The sequence below is a fragment of the Myxocyprinus asiaticus genome, chromosome 34 (assembly GCF_019703515.2).
Source record: "Myxocyprinus asiaticus isolate MX2 ecotype Aquarium Trade chromosome 34, UBuf_Myxa_2, whole genome shotgun sequence".
Taxonomy (NCBI): domain Eukaryota; kingdom Metazoa; phylum Chordata; class Actinopteri; order Cypriniformes; family Catostomidae; genus Myxocyprinus; species Myxocyprinus asiaticus.
Window position 1 is genome coordinate 3,011,219 of NC_059377.1, and position 27,185 is coordinate 3,038,403.

Genomic DNA, 27,185 nt, shown 5'->3' on the forward strand with positions numbered 1-27,185 from the left:
CTGCGCTTACTGCTACGTTTGTCTTTAGGGTTAGGAGTTAAACAGCACTTGGCAACCTTCATAAAAAGAAGTGCTATGCTCGGTTTTTCTCATTAATCCAAACACATGCACAAATTACATTCACAATTCCCATTTCAAAATGCTGGGCCTCATTCATAAAACCTTCGTAAATATGTGAAAAAATTGGGAGTAATTTATGCATAAAATGGAGCTTCACGAAAACTTTCGTATAGATTCACAAACGCTTCGTACCCATCCCCCCCCACCCTCCCCTCCAGATTTGTTAGTAAAATGTGTTTATGTTAGTGAATTCCAAACATTCGTAAATAGAGTGCATGTACACGTTCATTCACATTTATCATAATGCATGCCTATGAAAATGCCATATTAGGAAGGCTTCAGACTCAATAGTAAATGATAATAGGAATAAAAAAAATATTATTATTTTTGATAGAGTGCATTTACATCATAAAATATTGATATAGCAAACACTCGCAAGTGAGGATCTTACAGTCAATGCATGCTTTTGCTGTCCTCAGAGGTTCTGGGAATTAAACAGTCCAAGAGGTCAATAAAAATGGTTTGACATGAAGCTTTAGTGTAAAAAATGTTCAGTTCATACAGACAGGAGGATGTCCACCACTATTAACCTTCTCTGGTTCAGCTGAACGCATGGCTAGCATCATTTGTGAAACGTCTCGAGTAAGTCAAGTCTGTAACTGTAGTGATATACTTTCCTTGTAACTGGAAGAATCTTCAAAGAAACTGATGAAATGCCTAAAGAAGGTCTTTGACCAAAACATTGTAAGCTATGATAGTGCATGGCTTTTTCTATTTTTTTTTCTTTTATATTGTGTACGCACCTGCTCGCGATGTGTTTATTTATAGTTTTAACAGCATTAACATTGACCACACATTATCAACTGAACACGATATATCAATGCCTATACAAAATTAGTGAAACCTAAATTATAGAGTTCATATCAAATGAAGAAACACAAAAATCAAACATAAGTCTTTCCACAAACTTTTCGCCCCATGCCAAGCATGCTGGAAAAACTATTATTATAGTTTACTATTATATATAATTTATGAAGCAGAGTTGGGAATAAACTATACTTTGAAGAAATAAATGCAAGCGCCAGAGAAAAGCTTTAAAATAAGTATATGGTTTAAAAAAAATTCCCCTAATTAATGTTTTTTTTAAGGTTAATTTCACTCATTGAATTATTAGTTGTTGTTTTTTTCGTTACTTATTTAATTTCACTTCTATCAAAATGTAGTCATGATAGTTTGTCTAAAAGAAAACAAAACATTTGGATGTCTTACACATGATTTACATGTGGTTGTGAGCAGGTGTAAATTTTGTTCATACCAACTAACGTTTTGAACATACAAAAACTTTTATGAGTGATTTACACAAAAAAAAAACGTTCTGCTCGTGTTTCATGATAGGGTCCAAAATTAACACCCACCAAGTGCCAAATGCACTTGGTGGGTGTGCACAAAATTCACCAGCCAAACATTTTCTATTTGGCTGGTGAATTTTGCGGTGTCATATGTCACTTTGGCAGGCGCTTTTTTTGTCAGTTTGTGTCAGCTTGTAAAATAATGTAACATGTTCCAGTTTTGTCATCAAGGGGGTTCTGTAAGTCTTCATTCAGTAAGGTTGCTGGTCTTTACAAGGAATGGCTCTCATTAGCTAATCCCACTGCTCATCAAAAGTCTCAGTTAGCAGTAGGGATACCACGCTCATGTACTTGTATGTGTGGAGCCAATGTTGTGTTGAAGCCAGCTGCTCTTACAAGCTACTTGGCTCACACTCACGCTTTCTGTTTGTACCAGATTACCACAAGCAGAGCGCTAATTCACTTCATACAGACTACATATTTAATTAATTAAATAAGCAATATCTCACACCTGTGATGCTCTGTTATGCAGCACTTTATTTGACAAAAATAACTCAAATGGTGTATTTTGGATTGTGCTGTGAGGTTCTGAATAACACCACCTCATTTGTTAAAAATAACACAGTATTTTGTTGAAAATTAATTGTTCTATTTTCATGTGATTAAAGTTTTAATTAAATTAACTTATTTAGACACAATTTTGATGATAACATTGAAATAAACTGTTGGATTTCAGAAAAAATAATACAAAAAAACAGGTATTAGTATCGGTGAGTACTGAAAAGGAAGTATTGGAACTCGTTCTAAAAACAATGGTATGAGGACATCCTTGTTAGCAGTAAATCTATGAGCCGGCTCTTTTTAGTGAATCAAAAAGACTTATGAATCTGTTGGAGCTGACTGAATTAATTTACTCACTCCAAATAAACGTTATGTGTTATGTGTGTACTTAAGGCTCATGAGTTACTTACTGGTCATTCATATGTCAACATGTAGTTTAAAATACAAATTTAGTTTTGTTGTAATAAGTGAAAAGTCTGAAAAAGAATTCTAAATGGACTATCTGGCAATTAAATATTTCATAAATAATAAAACAATACAATTCTTTAAAAAAGCAGTTCACTTTTAAACATGCTTACAGTATTGCTTATTTGTCTCTCATGTCTGTAAAATCCACTTGTAAATTTCAATAAAAAAAATAAATAAATAAAATTATAAAAAAGGCCGGTAAGAAATCTAACTGGCTGGTAAATGTTTTCATTCAGACCTTGTTCATGAATGAGGCCCACTATGTGTAAAAACAAAACAAAATATTGGTTGACGTGCAGAAAGCAACAAAAAAGTATGTGTGTGACACACATAGGATAAAGGCACAGAATATCCTGTACATATCTCAATAGGGGATTAACTGTGTGGATGAAACTGCCCCTCATCAGTTAGTTGCTTAAGTAAATGGATCTGCGCAGTTCAGTTTGGTTGCACAATTTGATCACACTCAATAAGAGCACAAAACAGAGAACAGAACTTACTAAACATATCTGAAGAGTTTGTAGTCTATGAATTGATGCATTTCTATGCCCAGCCTTTGAACAGAGTACTAGGAAATCAAACAGAAACATAGAGGAGGCTACAGGCAGCCACCGTGTGATAACCTGACTGCAAACGACACGCGATAAAAGGGATAGAGTTTTTGTCCTAACCAGCAGTGATAAGCGACGGTACATTCTATCGATTGCTTGTTTTCTATTTTCGGCATCGTGTGGGTAACTCCGTCCACTGTGAACTGGCATCGGTCCAAAAACTCTCAAAAAAATAAGGCTGGGCATAGAAATGAATCAGTTCTTTGACTTCAAACTCTTCAGACATATTTAGTAAGTTCTGTTCTCTGTTTTGTGTACAGCTGTGTTGTGTTCTGTTGTCACTATCGCTGTAGCGGACCTGTTTTTAGATAAACAAAACAAGTTTTCGCTTGAACACCCCAGTGTTGTGAGGGGGTTGCGTGAACTGTTGCTCTCGTACCCTATCATGAATGCGCACAGAAGATCAACGGTCAATTTTCACTAAATAATAATAATTATGTTTTGGTTTATTTCTCAACCAACTGACTTCTGAATTATACTTTTGTGTTCTTTTGAAGCTTAAAGAGGTAGTCACCATAAACTGCCATTGTATGACTTCACTGAGCACAATATTTTTTCACAATTTCTCCCTTTGTGTTAAGAAAAAGAAAGTCATCTAGGCTTATAACAACACAGGGGTGAGTAAACAATGACTGAATTTTCATTTTTGGTTGAAATATCCCTTTAAGTTTGGATGTATTTTGGTATGCATTTCTTCATTGTGTTGGTGATGTCTCAGTCTCTTTTGGGAAATTCTGTCTTTTAACAGTTAAACATCTGGTGGTTGTGTACAACATGATCACACTGAATTCGGCATGTTGTTTCCGAGAGTTCCAGTGCCCTAGGATTGGCCCCATTGGCCTCACTGACAAGTGGCATCTCCTATTAGACATTTTTGCATGTTTATCTTCCCTTGACCGGAATTGTGTTGCGTCAGCAGCGTGGGATCAGGTTGGGATCCCACGTTGAAACTAGGAAGTATTCAAATTTTTCCATCTAACAGTAAACACCTAACTGATAGAATAATGAATGAATAATTTTGACCAAATTGGACAGCAGTTAACAATATGTTTGACCTGTTTGTGTATAGTCTTGCCTTAGTGGTCACATATACACTCACTAAGCACTTTATTAGGAACACTATGATCCTAATAATGTGCCCGACGTGGTCTTCTGCTGTTGTAGCGCATCCGCCTCAAGGTTCGACATGTTGTGCATTCTGAGAAGCTATTCTGCTCACTACAATTGTACATAGTGGTTATCTGAGTTACTGTAGCCTTTCTGTAAGCTCGAACCAGTCTGGCCATTCTCCATTGACCTCTCTCATCAACAAGGCCTTTCCGTCTGCAGAACTGCCGCTCACTGGATGTTTTTGTTTTGTTTTGAAACTCCTGACCCGTATCTGCATGATTTTATGCAATCCACTGCTGCTGTACAGGTGTTCCTAATAAAGTGCTCAGTGAGTGTATATACAGTGTGTATATATATATATATATATATATATATATATATATATATATATATATATATATATATATATACAGTTGAAGTCAGAAGTTTACATACACCTTAGCCAAATACTTTTAAACTCAGTTTTTCAAAATTCCTGCCATTTAATCGTAGAAACAATTCCCTGTCCCTGTCAGTTAGGATCACTACTTTATTTTAAGAATGTGAAATATCTGAATAATAGTAGAGAGAATGATTTCTTTCAGCTTTTATTTCTTTCATCACATTCCCAGTGGGTCAGAAGTTTACATACACTTTGTTAGTATTTTGTAGCATTGCCTTTAAATTGTTTAACTTGGGTCAAACGTTTTGGGTAGCCTTCCACAAGCTTCTCACAATAAGTTACTGGAATTTTGGCCCATTTGTCCAGACAGAACTGGTGTAACTGAGTCAGGTTTGTAGGCCTCCTTCCTCACACATGCTTTTTCAGTTCTGCCCACAAATTTTGTATCGGATTGAGGTCAGGGCTTAGTGATGGCCACTCCAATACCTTGACTTTTCTGTCCTTAAGCCATTTTGCCACAACTTTGGAGGTATGCTTGGGGTCATTGTCCATTTGGAAGACCCATTTGCGACCAAGCTTTAACTTCCTGGCTGATGTCTTGAGATGTTGCTTCAATATATCCACATAATTTTCCTTCCTCATGATGCCATCTGTTTTGTGAAATGCACCAGTCACTCCTGCAGCAAAGCACCCCCACAACATGCTGCTGCCACCCCCATGCTTCACGGTTGGGATGGGGTTCTTCGGCTTGCAAGCCTCACCGTTTTTCCTCCAAACATAATGATGGTCATTATGGCCAAACAATTATATTTTTGTTTCATTAGACTAGTGGACATTTCTCCAAAAGGTAAGATCTTTGTCCCCATGTGCACTTGCAAACTTTGTCTGACTTTTTTATGGCCGTTTTTGAGCAGTGACTTCTTCCTTGCTGAGCAGCCTTTCAGGTTATGTTGATATATGACTCGTTTTACTGTGGATATAGATACTTGTTACTACCTAGTACTATAGATACTACCTGTTTCCTCCAGCATCTTCACAAGGTCCTTTGCTGTTGTTATGGGATTGATTTGCACTTTTCACACCAAACTACGCTCATCTCTAGGAGACAGAATGTGTCTCCTTCCTGAGCAGTATGATGGCTGCATGGTCTTATGGTGTTTATACTTGCGTACAATGTTTGTACATATAAACTTGGTATCTTCAGGCATTTGGAAATTGCTCCCCTGGATGAACCAGACATGTGGAGGTCCACAATTGACTGACTTCTTTTGATTTTCCCGTGATGTCAAGCAAAGAGGCACTGAGTTTAAAGGTAGGCCTTAAAATACATCCACAGGTACACCTCCAATTCAGTACACCTCCTATAGGAAGCTAATTGACTAATTGTCTAAAGGCTTGACATAATTTTCTGGAATTTTCCAAGCTGCTTAAAGGCACAGTTAAATTTCTGACCCACTGGAATTGTGATATAGTCAATTAAAAGTGAAACAATCTGTCTATAAACAATTGTTGGAAAAATTACTTGTGTCATACACATAGTATATGTCCTAAACGACTTGCCAAAACTATAGTTTGCTAATATTAAATCTGTGGAGTGGTTAAAACTTTTTTTTTTTTTTTCTCCCCAAAATGGAATGCCCAATTCCCAATGCACTCTAAGTCCTCATGGTGGCGTAGTGACTTGCCTCAATCCGGGTGGTGGAGGACAAATCTCAGTTGCCTTCACGTCTGAGACGTCAATCTGCACATCTTATCACGTGGCTTGTTGAGCGCGTTACCACGGAGACATAGGCCGTGGAGGCTTCACGCTATTCTCTGCGGCATCCATGCACAACTCACCACGTGCCCCACCGAGAGCGAGAACCACATTATAGCAACCACGAGGAGGTTACTCCATGTGACTCTACCCTCCCTAGCAACCGGGCCGATTTGGTTGCTTAGGAGACCTGGCTGGAGTCATTCAGTACGCCCTGGATTCGAATTCGTGACTCCAGGGGTGATAGTCAGTGTCTTTACTCGCTGAGCTACCCAGGCCCCTAAAAAATGTGTTTCATAACGATCATATTTTTTTTTTCATGACAAACAATGACTTCAACTGTGTATATATATATATATATATATATATATATATATATAATTATTATTATTATTTAGTTTTTTACTTACAAAAGAGTTGCCTTGGTTTTGGACAATCAGTCTGGTTCTAAAAATATGAATATGGTACTATTTTCATTTTACTTCAATACTGAATAAAAATATTCTGCCAAAATCATAAAATAACACATGTCCTCATTTAGCATGGATTATGATATTAAGATGATTAGTTAATTGATCAGTTCGCTTGTGTTTCTTTGAAGAGTGGCTAAATTCTGTCTAGATCAGTAACTGTATTGATCAGTTATGTCTAGATCACTAATTGTATTGATCAAAGCCTGTTGCCACAACTGGTCAGTGACAGCTTGTTAAGCGGGCTCCATTCTCTTGTAAATTACATTTAGAGAGTCAATATTACGAGTTTCTCACCGCAGGGTGTGCAACAAGGCTATGTTGTTGTGAGTCATTGGTGAGGTTGGGGCGTCTTCTAGGGATGACACAGTATTTTGTTACCGTTTCCCTCAGGTCACCCTGGGCGGTGTGGTTAAGGTGGCCTCAGCGAATCTCTCTGTTCAGGTAATGCTGGGGACATCTGGCTCAGCAAGCCATGTCAACCCAGGCCCTATCCCCTACACTGTGAGGGCCACCATCCGAAAGCTGAACATGACCAGCTTTGAACCCCGGGACCTGAAGTGATCGATCCGGGAGGGAATAAATTGATGCAAAAGCTCACTTGTAGATGCATAATCACTCCGAGCTTCCAAACTGAGCACATAGCGCCTACATAACACAAAGATTTATGTATGAAGTTAGATACTGTGGCAGTGGAGATATGGAGGTGTTTTTGAAAACATAATGGTTAGTTATTGATCGCGTGGTACCTTTTGGACCTCCAGCGGTCTAAGATGGATCAGTCAAGGATGGATGTATGGAGTGGAAGGCTATGAAGAGGAATTCATTGACTCTCAAGAAGACAGATACCCAAAATCATGGTGGCTTCTCTTGGGATTGTTGGATTGTTTGCCTCTTGAAAAGTTTTTTAGTGAGTCAGGTAAGTTCCAGAATAATTATACTTTTTTCTCTACAATAATCTTAAAATTGCAACATTTAGCGTGCTGTATGCAGAATAACTGTGTGTTCGTTTGAACCTGTTCCGAAGTATACATTTCCATTTGTTCGGTTAGGATATTGTGGCGATGTCTGGAACTCATTAATATGAATTAGTTAATTAATGAACATTTAATTACCAGGAAATAGAAATCCTCTACAATGGGATAATGATCGTATGTAATTAGGTGGAAATGCCCAAAGTGGCAAAGCACTTTCAAAGGGCTCTGGCTCTAATCCAGAACACCAGATCTTTAGTAGAATTTACCTGTCAGGATCTAGGGCACTAAATATTCATACCTGCCAAATTAGTCTGAATAAATTGATTAAACAATTAATTAAATCATTAAGCATTTCAAGACACTGAAAAGTCAAATTAGATACATTTTATTTGATATCACGTATCAGATATGGAAAATTTGTCTTCTAAATGTGGATATCCTAAACCCCCTTGTTTGACTCTAATTAATTTTTGGAGTTCTTCTTTGTGTTATTGTTGTTTTAAGCACCCAGTAGAGCCAGATTGTTCCGATGTTATGTGTCTGAATGTTGTTTTGTCAGTTAAAGTTCTTTATGAAATCTCCTCTAAAGATTAAGCTTATTTTGAGGCTGTCACCTCATGAAAAAGTTAAACTGGTATCAGGCTGTTTTGTGGAGGAGCTTTGCCTCAAGAGCCCTGGCTCAAAACAGCTGTTACCTGCTCATCGCTTCAGCTGTCTTATCTCACAGCGTCACAACCCAGTTTCAGACATTTCCTGCTTAACTCAGAGTTCATTTGTAGAGGCTGACCGATAGTGATAGTTTTTCAAAATGATTCATAGAATGTAAAAAAAAATTAAAATGTATATATATATATATATATATATATTATTCTGTCTTTATTATGGAGGGCAAAGAGAAAGAGTCCAAAATGAATAAAATCCCAGGTGCAGTTTTTTGTTCAACCAAAATCCTAATAATAACCAGAAAAAAGATTTGGTTCATAACACTGGACTTTTGAGTATAAACAAGCCCAAAACTTCACTGGGGACTCTTATCTTGAAATGACCAAATGATGAAAAGCTATCAGCAAATATCGACCGATTTTTGCAGATAACCGATAGTTCCAAAAAGTAACTTTCGTCACCGATTAATCAGTAAAACCGATATATCAGTCTACCTCTATACATTTGATTTAGTATCTTGTTTATTTCTCACACTTTGGTAGTTAAATCAATATTATGTGTACTAACACTAGTGTCTATAAGTGACTGAAGCCAGGTGAGTAAGAAAAAGCACTTTTTACCTTTATATTAATTTTATTCATAAAAGGCATCAATATCAGTTTATTTAAGGATGTTTTTTTAATAATACGCAATAAAGAATGCCAAAGTTAATCAAAAGTTGACATGCTGTGTGACATGCTATTCTCTGAAACTATTTTTGTGGTTCCCACGGTCATGGAAAACCAGGAAATGTCAGGAAATTTTAAAATGGTGTTTTCCAGGCTTGGAAAGTCATGGAATTTAATAAAATCTTAAGGGTCATGGAATTTCTTTAGTGAATATACATTTTTGTCAAGTTACATTGTGCTTTAAAATATTTCATCCCCTAAATATTGCTCTTGATTAGAGCTTCGGTGAAGTAGAACTTGCCATAGCGTTGTCCGATTTGTCAGTACTTTGCAGTTATTTGGACAAAATGGTTCACAAAACTGCCTGATTCATTAGTGAATCAGTTTTAATCAAAATAATTTTTGAAAATTGGTTTAAAAAAAGTCATGGAATTTCATTGGTTGAAAAAAGTGGGAACCCAGTATTTTAAACAGCGTTTTGCTGTTGATAACTATAAAATGCTGTTAGTCATTTTACATGCTGCTTTTATGAGCTCATATTAATGGAGAGACTACATAGAATATTTGTACTTTAAAAAAAATTCATGTGTCACACCGAGGGACCAGATAAAATGAACTAGTGAAAGCCAAACGGCGATTAAAAACTTAAGTGAAATGGTGACCAGCACCTAAAATATACACTTTCTCTCATACAGTATACAATTTAACCTGAAATCCTGACTCTAAAAAAAGGCAAGTAAATGCTAAGTGCGTACATACATAGATCGTACTATTTCCAGTAATAAAACGCTTCAAATGCTTGTTTTTAAGTTAAAATGTAAACTACCATTGCACTGAAAATTTAAAAGACATGCCAGTCACCAAAACTACATTTATGTTTACCTCATCTGATGCTAGTTGTTTTGGACTCAACATAGCACAACGTTTGCACTTAAATGCTGCATCTCTCATCAAAAGAAATGATTTATTTTGTGGCAATTAATTATTACAGAACAGGCCTATTTATTTTGCACCAACTTTCTTCATTATATGATCTTTGGACTATGAAGACCATGAAGTTGGACTATGAAGCTATGCCTCAGTAGGTGCTGCCAATGCCTGAAGCAGCTACAAGTGTCACCAGCTGCACTATACTATCAGGATTAAACCAAATAACACAATCAATATGACTGATCACAGCTTAACATCACATGAAGTGCCTCGTATGTGAAATCAATACTCTTGGGCTTTTGGGATTGTGATTTTAATATAATCGTCTTAGCCAAGATTTGGTCTAATGGTGATATTATACTGAAAATGTCACAGTATCATGGCATATTACAAATAAAGTGTATTAATATGTAGATCTGTCGGTTTGGTTGCATTCGGATTTGTTGAGGTGCATCGTGTCAGTCTTGCGTCCAAGGATGTGTTGCCCTAGTCTGTTCAACCTCTTGGATTTGTCCGGTGTCAGATTAGAGAGCGTGCTCAGAGATCTTCCACCCAATTTGGCAGGGCGAGGGGCAGGTGGGGTGGGTGTCTTCTCCATATATAAGACCCGGTGTCCTCTGGACGCTTTTCACGCAGTTTGCTTCATGACATGTGTCTTCTAATGATATGTCACTCAGATGTCTCATTTTGTACCTCGGCATATTTTTTAACTTCAGCTTGAGCTGATTTTTACACGTTTGATTTGCGTGCTTGTGCCTTTGAAGCTTTTCGTAATGAATTACTGCATGCCAGACATGTACGACACGGCCCACGGTGTAAACGGGGGATACACGGTCCCGCCTGGAGGCGAGTACTGCATGTACGGTGGCGAGGGACCTTGTTTTGCTCAGTGTGAGCCGCAACCGTTACACCACCACCCTCCCAGCATGGAGCAGGCCTGGCCACCCAACCAGCCGTATGGGTGCCCGTTCACAGGTGGTAACCCCATGTTCAAGAACGAGTTATGCAGTATGGAGGTCCCTCTCAGTCACTACCACCAACCCGAATACTACTGTGACGACCGGCCAGACTTTTCTCAGATGCAGTGGATGCAGGGCCTGCACAAGAAAGGTATCGAGAGCTGTGTAAGAAAGCGCAGGGGTGCTGTTGAGTAGCAAAGTCAATGGGGTTTGTTAGATTTGGACTGGGGCGAAGACTTAGATTTGTCCATCAATGAGTGATGTAAAAGTGGGACTTTTTTGTTTTGTTTTGATATTTGAAGGATATTATTGAACAGTTTTCTTGAGCTGTTTACTTTTTTGCTGTTGGTGTGGTTTTTTATCTGGCTGATCAGTTGCCAGTGTTACATTATCTAGTATATCTCAGTCTAATGTAATCATGTCCTTTAAGGTGTTTAAACTCAGATGCGGTCAGTTGAGATGTAATTAAGTAGTGTTTAGTCACTGTCAGGGCCTTGGATATTTTATGACTATGACAGGGTTCCCACTGTCATGGAAAACCTGGGAATATCAGGGAATTTTTAACATGTATTTTCAAGGCCTGGAAAAGTCATAGAAATGAATGACATCTCAAAAGTAATGGAAATTTCTATACTGCATATATTGTTTCTAGTTTTTCACTGGCCTAATATATTAGTTAGATATTGCTCTTTTGTAGAGTAAAACGTTGCTCGCAAGCCATATTGATTTGTCAATATGTATTTGACAATATATTAGTTGTAACAGTCCACAAATCATTCGAAATGATTATCTTACATATCGTTCTGAATCAAAATGATTTTCAAAAATTGCCTGAAAGGTCATGGAAAAATCATGGAAGTGTATTGGTCAAAAATGGTAGGTACCCTGCTATAAGAGTAGTGTTTCATTGTCTAAAGTAAAAGGATTGATGAGATGTACATTTGGACACTTTTAGAAACTGAATTTTTTTTTTAAATTTATTTATTTTTATTTGGTGTTAAATTCTACCAATACATTATCTTGACTGGTTATATGATGGATGATATTATATTTGTGGTATTGATTTGTAAGGACACAGACAGAGGAACAGAAGGTTGGAGCTCATGGGGTGAATGTCCTGCCTCTGACCTCCTCAACACTTATTGATCACATATTGATTCCTGGGCATCTGCAAGCTGCCTTACAAGCACTTTATTTGTTTAGTTTGCTTTTTATCCAGTACATTGTCATTTCAATTTGTATTATGTTAATATAATGGCATCTAGATACAATTGTTAAGTTTTATTTTCTCTCATACCTCTTAGTTTCTCATTTTCTTGAAATTAACTCAGCACAAAGACATTCCTCATCAGAAGCTATTAGTAATTTTTTATTATAAAAAAGTAAATATTACTATAAAAAATCATATACAATATTAAATAATAATAGTATTGGATAAGAAAAAGATTTTTAATATTTATAAATAAATATATAATAAAAATTGATTGTTTTTAAGTTTATTATATATATTTATATATATATTATGAATTAAGAATATACAATTTGATGATAACAATGTACATGACAGTGAGACCTGAGACATGACAGGATGTCCCACCTCATAAAGACAACGTCTATTTATTGTGCACATTTATTTATTGTGTATTTGTCACTTGTTTAATTTATTAAGCTACCAGTTTTTTTTCATGTTTACAATTATTGGAAAATGTTCTGTATTTGGAGTTTACAGTGTGATCTTTTACACGTAAAACAGTTTTATCTTTGTTTTTATACTGAAGTTTGTTTGTTTTAATTTAATGGGTGTATTAACTGTTTTTAGGGTACATACCAAGTTACCTGGACAAGGATGAGCTGTGTGTTGTGTGTGGGGACAAAGCAACTGGTTATCATTACCGCTGCATTACCTGCGAGGGCTGCAAAGTGAGTTTTTAAAAAAAAACTTGCATAGAGTTTAAACTGTTTAATGACTTATTTTAGTTCAGCCTCTGTGTGAATTACTTTAAGAAAAAAGCATGAATAACTAATTCTGCGTACTGCATGTATTGCAGTCTATTTAAACTTCTTTATTATGTTTATTTCTCAGAATGCTCTTGCACTGATAGTGTTGGTGAGTAACTAAACATTTGTTTCTGAAGGGTTTTTTCCGGCGCACAATCCAGAAGAACTTAAACCCGACATACGCGTGTAAGTACGAGGGGAAGTGTGTCATTGACAAAGTCACCCGAAACCAGTGCCAGGAATGTCGCTTTAAGAAATGCATCGCTGTCGGCATGGCAACAGACTGTGAGTGTCCTAAAGTTAAACTCACTTGAATGGTTTTCTCAGTGACATCCTGATGTCTTGTTAAGGAGTGATTCTATAACTGTTCTATAAATGTTCTGTCAGAATGTTAATATGTCTGTTTACGTTTCGATGTCAGGAGCAGTGTTGGGTGTAGTCTGATTACAAAGTAATTAGTTACTATAATCTAATCACTTTAGGGTCAAAAAGTAGTGTAAACATTACATTTTAAATTCTTGTAATCAGATTGCAGTTACTGACTTTCAATTAAGGTAACTACTTTTAAGTTGGATTACACATTTCTAAAACAACATTATGTATATGTTTTAATTACAAGAGAGATCTTGTCTACACTTACAATTTTTTTTCTTGTTTTCCATTGGAAATATCTAAACATCCTAAAAACAAAATACATTTAGTTGGGTAGCAAAATGACATAAAATATTAAAGGGATAGTTCACCCAAAAATGAAAATTATTTTAGCATTTACTCACCCTCGTGCTATCCCAGATGCTATGACTTTCTTTCTTCTGCTGAACACAAACAAAGATGTTTAGAAGAATATCTCAGCTCTGTTGGTCCATTTAATGCAAGTGAACGGTGGCCAGAACTTTAAAAAGGACATAAAGGCAGCATAAAAAAAATCCATATGACTCCAATGGTTTAATCTATATTTTCAGAAGCAATATGATAAGTGTGGGTGAGAAACAGATCAATATTTAAGTCTCTTTTTTTTTTTTTACCATAAATTCTCCTCTCTGCCCAGTAGGTGGTGATATACACGAAGAATGCGAATAGCCAAAAACAAAAGAAGAAAGTGAAAGTGGAGATTTATACAAGAAAAGACTTAAATATTGATCTGTTTATCACCCACACCTATCACATTGCTTCAGAAGACATGGATTAAACCACTGGAGTCATATGATTACTTTTGATGCTGCCTTTATGTCCTTTTTAGAGCTTCAAAGTTCTGGACACCGTTCACTTGCATTTAATGGACCAACACAGATGAGATATTCTTCTAAAAATCTTTGATTGTGTTCAGCAGAAGAAAGAAAGTCATACATATCTGGGATGGCATGAGGGTGAGTAAATGAAAAATTTTTGGTTGAAAATGGGTCTTTAAGTCTTTTTTTCAGAGAAATCTAATTTGAGGTTAATGCTTAAAACACGAAAAAACAGTACCACTTTACAATAAGGTTGTATTTGTTAGCATGAGTTAATTACATTTTTTAACATGAACTAGCAATGAGCAATACTTTTACTGCACTTATTAATCTTGGTTAATGTTCATTTTAACATTTACTAATACATTTTTAGAAATAAAAGTTGTATATGTTAACATTAGTTTATGCATTATGAACTAACATGAACAAACATTGAACAAGATTAATAAGTGAGTTAAAATATATTGTTCATAGTTAGTTCATGATGCCTAACCCTTACCCTTACTAAATTCTGTTATATTTCTCTGAAAGCAAGACTCATTGTTATGTCAAACAACAACAACAACAACAACAACAACAAAAACAAGATAAAAATACTAAGACAATCATTTTTTTTGCAGTGTGCATTTCTGTCTAGCTCAGTTGTCTGTCTGTATTTGTGAAATGCTGCTATTTCTGCAGTGGTGTTGGATGACAGCAAGCGTCTGGCCAAGCGGAAGCTGATCGAGGAGAACCGTGAGCGACGGAAGCGCGAGGAACTGCAGAAGACAGTGTGGGATCGGCCGGAGCCCACACAGGAGGAGTGGGAGCTGATCCGCGTTGTCACAGAGGCACACATGGCCACGAATGCCCAGGGCAACCACTGGAAACAGAAGCGCAAATTCTTGGTGAGGGATCTCTTCCCTGATGACGTCATGGCAGCGATGGTTCTCGTGTTTTAGGATGTGTCTTTATTTTGGGAGGGATTCTGTTCGTTTGTTTCTCTTTTTACCCTACCACAATCCCAGATTCCCTTTCCCCTGTTCCACACAATTCCCAAGCCCTTTCCCAACGTTGTTCCCAATGTTAATATGTCCATGTTTTTGTATCTCCTTGTAGAGTGGGGAGTGTTAGATGGACGCTGGAGAATCTCTACCACAAAGGCAGCAGCACTAACTTTAACGGAACACCTTTGTCCTTCTTTTCTCAAGCTCTTTTTCCTAAACCCAAAAACATGTGTTTTTCTTTTTCTTCTTCTGATCTTCTTTCTCTAACCAAGTTTTTAATTGTTGCAAAATTGTTGTTTCTCTTGAATCTAACTGTCCTCTACAGATTCAAGTCCATCTGAGGACTCTTTAACACTGCTGTGGGTTTCCATGTAAAGTTTGGTAGTGTTTTTAAAAAGTTTTCCCTTCATTACGTCGTCATTATAACTGCACAATATAGGGAATATTCACAAAATGAAGGTTACGGAGCCCCTTGGAGGACGGGGGGGGGGGGGGGGGGATTTATTTTTCAAAACAGTTTTGTGTTCTCTCACAAAAGCATTCCCTCGCAGTAGTTTGCGTTAATAGTTTTTGTGATTTTTATTACCATTTTGGTTTTCCTGTATTATGACTATGATTTTATCACGAACGTCATGGTTAAAATATGGTTACTGTAGTAAAACCATGTTTTCGTAAGGGGTGACGCAAAGCTAATTGTGTGGGAATGCAAAACTATTTCCGGTCCCACTTTATATTAGGTGTCTTTAACTACTATTTACTAAAATTAAAATACATACAATACAATGTATTTATTGTTTAACTACATATTGTTTTGCAAAATTCTCACAAAATGCACATTTGCCGCTACTGATGTTGAGCTACGAGTAGGGTTAGGGTTAGGTTTAAGGCCCAGATATACTTCATACGAAATCGAAGAATGAACAGGTATGACGTCATTTAGAACAATATCTGGCCAAAAAGAAGGTGTTTTTGCATTCGTTTCGGTGGTTTGGAACAGCTCGTCTGGGCGAACGTTTAGGAAAACTTCTAACCGGCTGCTGAACACCTTCCTGTTGCCATTGGTCCACATCATCGGTAGGTATGACTACTTTGTTTACGTTTTTCAGTCAGTATTCAACGTGAACACACCGCGTGCAAGAATATGTCACGCAATTTTTTTGTTTGTTTAATTAGTCTACAAAAGGAATCAAATCCACTCAAATACTCTTAAGTCCCCATTCACTCATCAACCTTCTGCAGCGAAAGCCATTCACGCATCTACCCAAAGTAAGATATGCCTCACTTATATCATTATTTTGCCTGTATTTTTCCCATCATTACTCTTTGCAGTAGTGTCAGTGTCATCATAAATTACAATAACTGAGTGTAATCGTTGCATATGATGGCTGTGTATAACGTGTTAGCGCATTAGCATCATGAATTCAGAATCTAAACAAGACAAATTAAACATTTTCTACTGCGTATAGATATTACTTTAAATAATCATTGAGTGGTTAAAAAAAAACATCTTTTACTGACTTTATGTGAATTCTACTCATAGAATGAGGCATTAAGTCACTGATAACACATTTTAATGTCACATTAGTTTAGGTTTTACATGTAGAGTCCTCATATTTAAATGTTCCTCTAAATGCCTCCCACAGCGGCATGGCAGGTATCTGAATGTTCTGTAACAGTATACCATTGCTTGGCTGTTTAGAACTTCTTTTTACCCCTGAATGAAGAATGCAGAAGAACTTCTCCCGAAGTATATAAGGTTAGGGATAAGGTTAACAGTGTAACTACAGATATAATTAAATGCAGGTACTTTAAATGTAAGTGCAATGCAACAACTTGATGTACAAAATAAGTACATGATATTAAGTACATAGTAGTTAAAGAAACCTAATATAAAGTGGGTCCTTATTTCCAAAATTAGTCATTTACCATATTACTATGATACAAGATGTTTTTAAGCCTTGAATTCCATGGAAACTCAGCAGCAACTCGATATCTCACTTTGTTTCTGTCTGCACTCTCACCTGTCCAGTTTCAACTTGTTCTTTTTAGTTGACTTGACTCGGGTTCTTCATTGAAACTTCACGATCCCTGTTGATTGCCCAACAGGTCGAGGAAGCAATGCTACTTAATGAAATAACATGTAATTTATTCTGTACTTCTGACCAGAGTGCAGTGGGGGTGAAGGAAGCCAAGGTAAGAACCAGCAGAGCAAACACACCTATTCATGTATTTATCCAAAAGAACGCTCTCTCAAATTCTCAGCTGCTTCCATTTCTGTCACGTTTTTTTGTTTTTTGCGGATAAATGGACGTGCTGAATGCTTGAGGCATCTGTTTGGCGTGTTTGTGTAGCTCTCTGCTCGCTGTATCAGAATGAAGGTGTACACAGAAGAGGAAAGCTTAACGCACACTGAGGCCCTGTTTACACCTGCTATGAACATCTGTCTCAGGTGATCCCATCATAAGTAGTCACATCGCTGTTTGCACCTGCTAGTAACTTGTCCGGGAAATCGTATTTCTTGGGGAGGGTCTCTGTTTTCATGACTGCATACATCACTTACTAGATCAGTGCCATAATGCAAGAAGATAAAAATGTTATCTCACTGCAAATGCAAGGTTTTAAAGGTGCACTCAGTAACTTTTGTCTTTGTGTCATCTTAGAGTTACACTGACACCTAGCGGCTTGGATGCAGCATAATTTAAAATCATTAGTTTTCAGTTTCAGATGTCATTGTAGAAATTTAGTATTCACAGTCAGCCATGATTACTTTAATCAGTGAGTGAAAGTGTCAAATAACAGGACGATTACTGAGATTAAGCGAGTAGTATTCGGCTGGTCATGTGATTCTAACATGGCAGCCCCCATGTGCAGACCCTCTCCATGTAGAATAAAACAGCTTTTATAAGGTTACTGATAAATCTTCATTTTAATGTAATTGCTCATGATTTTATACATATATTGCAAAATTACAATTCATGTCCTTAGGAGTTCAACTTTTTTAATGAGGAAAAAAATTATTTGCATGTTAATGTAATATTAAACAATAACATTGTTTAAGAGCAGTAGTTGATAGACAGGTGAATAGACAGTCCTTCGCTGTCATCAGGGAAGCAAATTTGATGTGATTACGTCACATCACAAAACATTTTCCGACCCCATTCCGACCTGTATTTAGCACTGACAACTTTTCTGTTTATAAGTGGCTCTAAAAGAAAATATATTTTTTTTTTTTTTACTTTTTCTGTGTTGGAATACTTTCTCCTATGCCAGCTTAATATGCAGAGACAACTGAAAGTAAGCCATTCATAGATTCATTTTCTCATAAACTGTAAAACTGAGATTATTAAGTGGTGTGGTGGAGTGGTGGCATAATGGGCTAAAGCACATAACTGGTAATCAGAATGTTGTTGGTTCAATCCCCACAGCCACCACCATTGTGTCCTTGGGCAAGGCACTTAACTCCAGGTTGCTCCGGGGGTATTGTCCCTGTAATAAGTACACTGTAAGTTGCTTTGGATAAAAGTGTCTGCTAAATGTAAATGTAAAACTGTGTTTCTGTGGCGCTATAAAAATTGCTCTGTTTGTTTTGAGTGACCCGCTTAGACCTGTCCCAACAACGTTATTTCTGCAGTTCTGTTTGGTGGCTCTAGTGGCACACAAATTTCATACTTCAGCTTTAATGTTCCCTTTGTTAAGGCTTTATAAACGGGTTCATTAATTACTAAAAAGTCATTTACAAATGTATTATAAATCATATATATGCAGTTATAACAACATGAATAAAAAGTGCAACTATAATTCAATACCTGCCAAATAGTGAGCACTTTAACTTACATGTAATAAATGCTTAATAAATACACTTATTCTTACTTATATTAATCAAAAACATGAAATGGCATAATTCATGTCACACTGCAGCAAAAATTAAAGCTTATTATACTAAAAGGAGGGATTGTGTCATTTTGTTCGCTTTATGTTTATATTAATTATAACATCATCATAATAATTACAATAAAGTGTCGTCCTTTCTTTGTCACATTGATGTCAAAAGAATGGTGCTACTCTGTGTGATTTTCCGACTTACATAGTCGTAGTTACCTAATGTCCTCAGTAGAAACACTTTTCAGCTCTTCATGCTCATTCACAGCATTCAGTATATCATATAATAAAGCCTGATGTCCATTAAACCATACTGAACTTTATGTAAATTAATAAATTCTTCACAGCTGTCCACTCTATGTTTAAAGTACATTTTCATTACTAATTTTGAATAAGGTTTATTAAGCATTTATAACATGTGAGGTATAACATGGCTCTTTATTTGGCAGATATTGCATGAAAGTCACTCATTTTTATGGATGTAGTTATAACTGCATATTAATAAGTGTGTTTTAAAAAGCATTTACAAATTAATTGTTAGTCATTAATAAACCCCTTAATAAACCCTTAGCAAAGGTAACAGTAATTTAAAGTGTTTACCAAAAACATTTGGAAAAACCCATATATACACACAAGACAGTAATATGAAACTGCATTAGTTTTTCATTTTTGAGCTTTATCAACATGCGGCATTACATTTTTGTAACGAGTGGTGTATGCAGTCGTGAAGTCAGAGACCCTCTAAATCTGATCACAAGTGTTCACAGAAGACACATTTGGCCAGTGTTAATATCATGTGTAAATATCGATCTCTCTCAAATGACAAATTTTGATCGGATCGCCCGAAACAAATGTTAATACCATGTGTAAATGGGGTCTTAGATGATAGACAGTAATTGATTAACATCAATAGTAAACATGTGGCTGGATTTGTGCTGTAATCAGCGTCCAGTCTTCTTTTGATCCTCAATCTGGCTTTTTTTTTTTTTTTTTTTTTTTGCTCTGTCTTTCACGTCACATTTTTCTGGTCAGAAGGGCACAAATCTTTTTTTTGAAACATTCCAACATCAGTGGAAAACCCTAGTCAAAGAGCTGCCCAGCAGGATATATCAAAGAGCGATCTCTGCTCCACTCACATCTTCCTCTCGTTAAAGTTTCCCTTCTTTCCTCTTCTCCCTCTCAATAACTGGGCTCCACTCTTGTTTCATTGACGTGTCTTGCTGTAACTCTGGCCTTCTTTGTGCTTTAGAGGGGAATGAGGATTTGCTGTGTCACACCTTCGTCTCTGTGATTGTGCATTTCCTTTGAGTGTCTGTTACTGAGCAAGCTGCCCCTCCCCTTCCTGTCGTTGCAGCCAGAGGACATCGGTTCAGCACCCATCGTCAACGCCCCAGAGGGAAGCAAAGTGGACATAGAAGCCTTCAGTCAGTTTACAAAAATTATCACCCCCGCCATCACACGTGTCGTGGATTTTGCCAAAAAACTGCCCATGTTCTGTGAGGTAAGAATGATGGCCTACTGTAAAATAAATGCATCAAACAAAGGAAATTAAATTCGATTGAAACTAGTTTACAGACTATACATCAGTGTTGGGAAGTAGTAAACTAAGGCCATGTCCACACGAATACGTTTTTGTTGGAAAACACATCTTTTTCTCTACGTTTTGGCCTTCCGTCCACATTGAGACAGCGAAAACAGAGCTTTTCATAAACGCTCTCTCAAGTGGATACATTTGAAAACGCTGTCTATACATTGTAGAGTGGACAGGGAAAACTGAGATATCTGAAAACGATGATGTATTTGCTGCCATGTGACGCAGTCATGTGATCCATTCAACCCAAAACAGTCAAGTTGGCAGCCCATGTTGTTGTGGCGTTGTTGTGCCTGCTTTTCACTTTAATAGCATTGTTAAAGATAAATGTTACTTTGCACAACCTTCACATTGGATTCCTTCAAAGGCAGCTGGAAGTTTACTCGAAATTGCTATCCGACGATGGAACACGAGGACATTTGTGTTTCAGACCGTACATGGAACGGCGATTTTTCGTATGCACAGTAAGGGGATTTAAGAGTGTTTTTACGTGTCCGTGCGGGTGAGCAACACTTGTATGGACGGAGAGCTTTTCGAAAACGAAAATGGCCCTTTCAAATGTATCCAGATTAATATGAATGTAGCAACACAACTACCCTGTTTAGTTCACCCAAAAATAAAAATTCTCTCATCATTTACTAACCCTCATGCCATCCCAGGTGTGTATATTTTTTTCTTCAGCAGAACACATTTGAAGAAAAATAGAAAAATATCTTAGCTCAGAAGGCCCTTATGCAAGTGGATGGTGATCAGACCTTTGAAGCTCAAAAAAGAACAGACAGTCAGCATAAATGTCATCCATACGACTCCACTGGTTAAATTAATGCCTTCTAAAGCGAAATGATCACTTTTGGTGTGAAAAATATCAACATTTAAGTACTTTTTAAATAGAAATCATTGCTTCCGGTCAGCAGCAGTACGCGCATGTGACGTAATCATGTTGGCATGTTCACGCGAGAACAGATGCAAGTGCGACACACCCGGAAGAGCGGGGCTGTTTACAACTGAGAAGGAGGAACTCTGTTCAGAAGCTTTGTTAGTTTTGATTTAGATCTGTATTTGTATCTGTTTGTTTACTCACAATGGTGCTGTAACACAGTTCAATGGAAAGGAGGAGACAAGAACCGGCTTAATACACACACACACAGGTGTCGGACAGCTGTCCGTAACTCTCTCTCTGTCGCACTGCCGTCTCCGGTTGGCCTTATCCCTCTCAGGCTTAATCAGCCTAATTAGGGGCTGGGTGTGTGGAATCACGACCCGGTCCCACCCTCTGCCCTGCCACAGGTGCATTTGTGTGCTCATCCTGGATGTCTCAACTGAGAGAAACATTTTATTACGTCCATAGCATGGTGAAGCGAAAACGTCACATGAGAGACTGCGTGAACTCCGCCCTCTCGTGAATGCGTAAACTGCTGCTGACTGGATGCAATGATTTATAGTTAAAAGTACTTAAATATTGATCTTTTTCACACCAAAATTGCTCATTTCCCTTTAGAAGACATTTAGAAGATTATGCTGATTGTCTGTGATTTTTGTGCTTCAAAGGTCTGATCACCATCCACTTGCATTTTAAGGACCTACTGAGCTAAGATATTTTTTCTGCTTTTCTTCAAATGTGTTCTGCTGAAGAAAGAAAGTCATACACATCTGGGATGGCATGAGGGTGAGTAAATGATGAGAGACTTTTCATTTTTGGGTGAACTATCCTTTTAACTAAATTTTTCAACTATTTTGACAATAGTGTAGCTTTTCCAGTAATGAGCTACATTTTTCAATAAGTAGCGCTGTAGCATCACAAAACGCTACATTAGTCACATTGTATTGCAAACCAAATCAAGTGAATCGGATCTTTCAGACAGCTCATGTAAATGAACAATTAAAATAAAATAATTTAAATAAACAATTCCCTTATATTTATCGTTGGAAACTCAGATTAATTTTAGTGAGTTGGTTCTTTCAGGTGATTCATGTAAATGAACTAGTTCACATAAATTATTTACTAAATTCACTTGAGACTTTGTCTTTTTTTTTTAAGCAAAATATTTAGTTACTTGCTGCTGATTAACACTATATTTTGATTTAGTTATTTACAATAGGGTTTTTTCTAGTTTTATTAGTGTATATTAAGTAAAATGTATGTTAAATTTAATGTTGTCACGCTTTTTTTTTTAACCCTTATGAAAATTAATCATGATTTTACTATAGTAATATTGAACTAACCATGACTGTTGTAAGCATGGTTAATTTTGTGGTTACTATGGTTTTAATATAAATACCATGGTTAAATTTCGGTTATGAAAATTCATCATGGTTTTACTACAGTAAGGGAATGTCACCCTAATAAAATATATAACTATCAGGTGATATTATTGATAATTATTATTAAATTATATCATCCTATTGTTAACTATCAAAAAAATATTTTCTTATTTAAATAGTTTCAATGTAGTTCGCTCTTTTTGTTAGTAACTTGTAGTGTAGCTAAGTACTTTTTTAAAGATGTAGCTTGACTGTAGTTGAACTACTTTAAGTTTTTAGCAGCAGTTTCAAAGTGCACGACCATATGCTTTTTTTTAATGGCTTCTTGTAAAACAAATGCACCAAAATCCAAGAATACATCAAGATGCAGTAAATACAAGGAATAAAAGTAGTTTTAAACTATCTGACAGACTGTACAAGAGGTTGGCCAAAATATGTTTTAATGGATTCCTGTAAAACAAATGCACCAAATGCAGGGAATGAAGCTCATTTGAAACTAGTTTTCAGACTGTACATGTAACTGTGCATGACTGATAAGGGAAAGCATCAAAATGCACTGAATGCAGAGGAGATAATTTATTAACTGTACACATAACTAGTTGTCGACCGATATAATTTTGAATGGCGGATAGCAATATCTATAGAGCAGGGTGGCTAGTGACCAAAATATACTTACAGTACAATTTAATGATTACAAATGAGAGGTAAACAACATTTTTAAGAGAGAACACTTATCTTTCTCAGTATTTAATTCTTATTTTAATCATCTTTTTAATTGGCCTGGCCAATATATTGGTCTGTCACTACATGTAACTTCAGTTAACATAAAGGTCTTAGGGAAATTAGCTTAGCAGCTGGCAAATTTCAGTAGGCCACAGTGAGACTTTGACGATAACTCATGGTTGGATAAACAGAAATATGTTTTATGATTGTGTTATTTATAATCCTTACTGTGTAATGTGTTTGTTCAGCTGCCCTGTGAAGACCAGATCATCTTGCTGAAGGGTTGCTGTATGGAGATCATGTCTTTACGAGCGGCCGTACGTTATGATCCCGAAAGCGAGACCCTGACTCTAAATGGAGAGATGGCAGTCACGCGGGGGCAGCTCAAGAACGGGGGTCTGGGTGTGGTCTCAGATGCCATATTTGATCTGGGAGTCTCATTATCCTCCTTTAACCTGGATGATTCGGAAGTGGCATTACTGCAAGCCGTCATTCTCCTCTCATCCGGTTAGTGTCATCTTCACTCCCAACACACTCACCACTTAGACATCATTTTCTGATTTAAGCCAATATTCTGGTTAAGCCGTCCAAAGAGAAGTTAACATGCTCTGTATAGTGTACAGCTATTGGTATCTTCCTGTATATATGGTAATCCGCTTATTCTAAATAAGACATAAGACATTCATTTCCTTTTTTTTCTCTTCTTAAAATACTTAAGATGCTCACTCTTGCCATTTACTATACTTAATTTTTGTACAGTGTGCATACAAAATTATAATATGACTAAATTCCAAAAGATATTGTATAGTAATAGTCACAGGCCACCCAATTATGTTGTGGACCTCGAACAAGATGTGTGGTGATTTTTTAATAAATCACACTTAAGGTTTAGGTATGTGTGTATGAATGTCAGATGGCCCCTCCCTCTGTTTACCTCTGGGCACCAGCCAAGGAATTTCACCTTAACAGTATAAGAATGATCTAAATGGATCATTCAATAAATAGAAATATGTAAATTGGAGTGAGTTGGTCATCTGAATAATCTAAAGGATTTACGAGATTCTGCCTAACCTTTAGAGCCTCCTACTCTTTTATCAACACAAGGAAGATGTAATGAAATTAATTTTGTTTACGAAAAGATAAACAAGAAAAACTAACAACAACTACAAACTGGTACTGATATGCTGAAAGAGACTGCGAATGGAGAAGAGAATAAAGTGAATAGGATGGAAAGATGCTAGTGGTTGAGTTGGATGGAGCTATGGTATAGTAGGTCTTTTATCTTATAGAAAGTAAACTGCTGTATCTCTGGAAGGGAATACCTTATTTCTAATTAAAAAAATAACTCAAAATTATTTGCTAGAAATTGGATAAACAGTTGATGCAATCTAAAGAGCTTTAGATGATCATAAACTGGTAATTTACACTAATGCCAAGGTTTCTGGAAATAAGTTTGGATAGTGATATTTATGTTCCACTTGATCGAGCGATTAGCTCAGTGGCAGCAACATCTTCAAGGAGCTGGATTTCGTTTCAACAGCCTTGAACGTGAAGTGATGAAGAGTGCTGATCTCCTGGAGCGCCAAGAGGGTCCTTACAATCTGGAACACGCAGATGATGGCATAGAATTTTCTGCCTCCTACCTTGCCGGCCAGAGACTCAAAACAGTGTTGTTACTGTTGTCTCCTGTCTCCTTCCTCTCTGGACTGGAGAATCAGAAAATGGTGTATATGTTGCTCTCTCTCTTGGATGGAGACTCTTGGATGGAGAACTTAGACTGCTATTTAGTTAAGTGTCTCTCTGGACGGGAGACTCAGAACGTTGTTGTATCAGTTTCTGTCTCTTACCTTGTGGCCGAAGACTCAGAACAGGGTGTTTCTGTTGGAAGGGTACTTTTATCCCTTTCTAATGAAGAGGAAATTCCAATTTGGTGCTTTCCTGTTCCAGTGCTCTGATTGGCTGTTGAAATCAGACACCCTTCTGTCTCTGTGTGGAACTCATTTGCATAGTCTAAAGTTCACAGTTAGAAAAGTGTCTTTACGGCTATGGATTGTTCACTTTCTAAACCACTTCCAAAACAATCTTGGCTATGTGTTGAACGTTAAGAGTCAAAATATGATGCTGAAAGGTTGAACTGTCACCCATGCATTTATTAATATCTTAATAGTTACATTTTTGTGAACTGTTTTGTCGCAAGTTGTTGTCATTATGCATATACCATTCTCCGAATGGATATGGAGTGGTTGTAATGTAGTTTTGTGTCCATTTTAGGAGTAAAAATATATAACTGAAGAATTGTCATTTTTCCTTTTTTTCTCCTGAAGTCCTAGGGAATTTACGATCGCACCCAAATTTGGCCTAAGGGGTGAGGGTCAAAAGTGAACAAAGGGTGATGCGGTGATGGGGGTAGGCTTCTCTGCCGGGACCTTTGACTCCCAAAAGGTGCCTAAAATTGGCTTTTCTGTCTTATCTGATGGCAAAAGGCATTTATTCATGTAGGGCCTGATAGCATCAGAAACCTGATCACATCAACGTGAAGTAAGTTTAAAAGGCGGATGAAAAGGCTTTGGATTGCCTTTGCGTGCTTGCGGTCTGCTACAAATGAAATTTTGCTTAACCTCCTCTTCTACTCTTGCACATATTCCTCCTCTTTTACTCAACAACTGCCTGTCATCTCATAGATTTGGAAATATTTTTGAATAGACATACAAATAAATTAATATTCCATTGCATAGTTTTTCTGAATAAGGCGTTTACATGTTCCAGAGTTCTGATTGATGATGCAGGAATATGCCAGCTGTCTTATTCAGATTTCTAGAAACAGGAACATTGGCTTATGACAACTGGTTCTATGTGTTTACATTGTGTATACAAAATACTGTATATGGTGAATATTTGTGTGCATATTCCTCCTCTTTTACTCAGCAACTACCTTACATCTCATCGACTCCAGAATTGTTTTCTATGGACATGCAAATAAATGAAGATTCCATTACATGGATATTCCGAATAAGGTGTTTACATGATTTACATGACTCCACTGCTGTCCTCCATGAGTGATGAACTCCGGCTGTCAATACAGCTCTTGACTTTCAGCAGCAGTGTGTTTAAAGCCATCAGGCCATCTTTCAGGTCATCTTCTTCAGTGGTGATTATACAGGATTACTCGGGCCACTGAGGGGAAACCACTTAATAACGTTATTAAAACAGGATTACCCTTCATCTGTGATCATTTCAATCAATAGTTAAAGACTTCAGTGGCCACGACCTCTTTTCATCGAACTCGTGTCTAACCTGTTATCGATTTCTGCCCATCTGAACAGATTGTCCAGTGTTGCAGCTGGCAGGAGCCAATCAATGACTGTAAAGCAATTTCTTGGTCATAAATTACATATTAAAGTGTCTCCTGAAGCTATACTGGGTCTTAAAGAGAAAGAGGAAAGTTGAGAATTTTTCTACAGTATCTACTTTTTATTAAAAGTACTTGAGGATTCAGCACATCAGCCATTACTGGTAGTAGACTTGTATAGACTTGAACAATTAGACACTTAGA

General features: G+C 36.9%; 1 protein-coding gene across 4 annotated transcripts in view; it reads left to right on the forward strand.

The window, feature by feature from the left end:
- LOC127425698 (thyroid hormone receptor beta-like) overlaps positions 1-27,185 on the forward strand; it is a 325,007-nt gene that overhangs the window by 289,033 nt on the left and 8,789 nt on the right. Inside the window, exons 1-7 of one of the 4 annotated variants that reach the window (XM_051671937.1) lie at positions 7,465-7,686; positions 12,784-12,884; positions 13,100-13,247; positions 14,873-15,078; positions 17,284-17,370; positions 20,411-20,557; positions 23,881-24,139. In XM_051671937.1, the coding sequence (XP_051527897.1) occupies positions 7,560-7,686; positions 12,784-12,884; positions 13,100-13,247; positions 14,873-15,078; positions 17,284-17,370; positions 20,411-20,557; positions 23,881-24,139 (1,075 nt within the window). In that variant the 5' untranslated portion in view covers positions 7,465-7,559. Of the gene's footprint in view, positions 1-7,464; positions 7,687-10,664; positions 11,116-12,783; positions 12,885-13,099; positions 13,248-14,872; positions 15,079-17,283; positions 17,371-20,410; positions 20,558-23,880; positions 24,140-27,185 lie in introns of those variants that run through there. The other 3 variants (XM_051671935.1, XM_051671936.1, XM_051671938.1) reach the window with 3 other exon arrangements.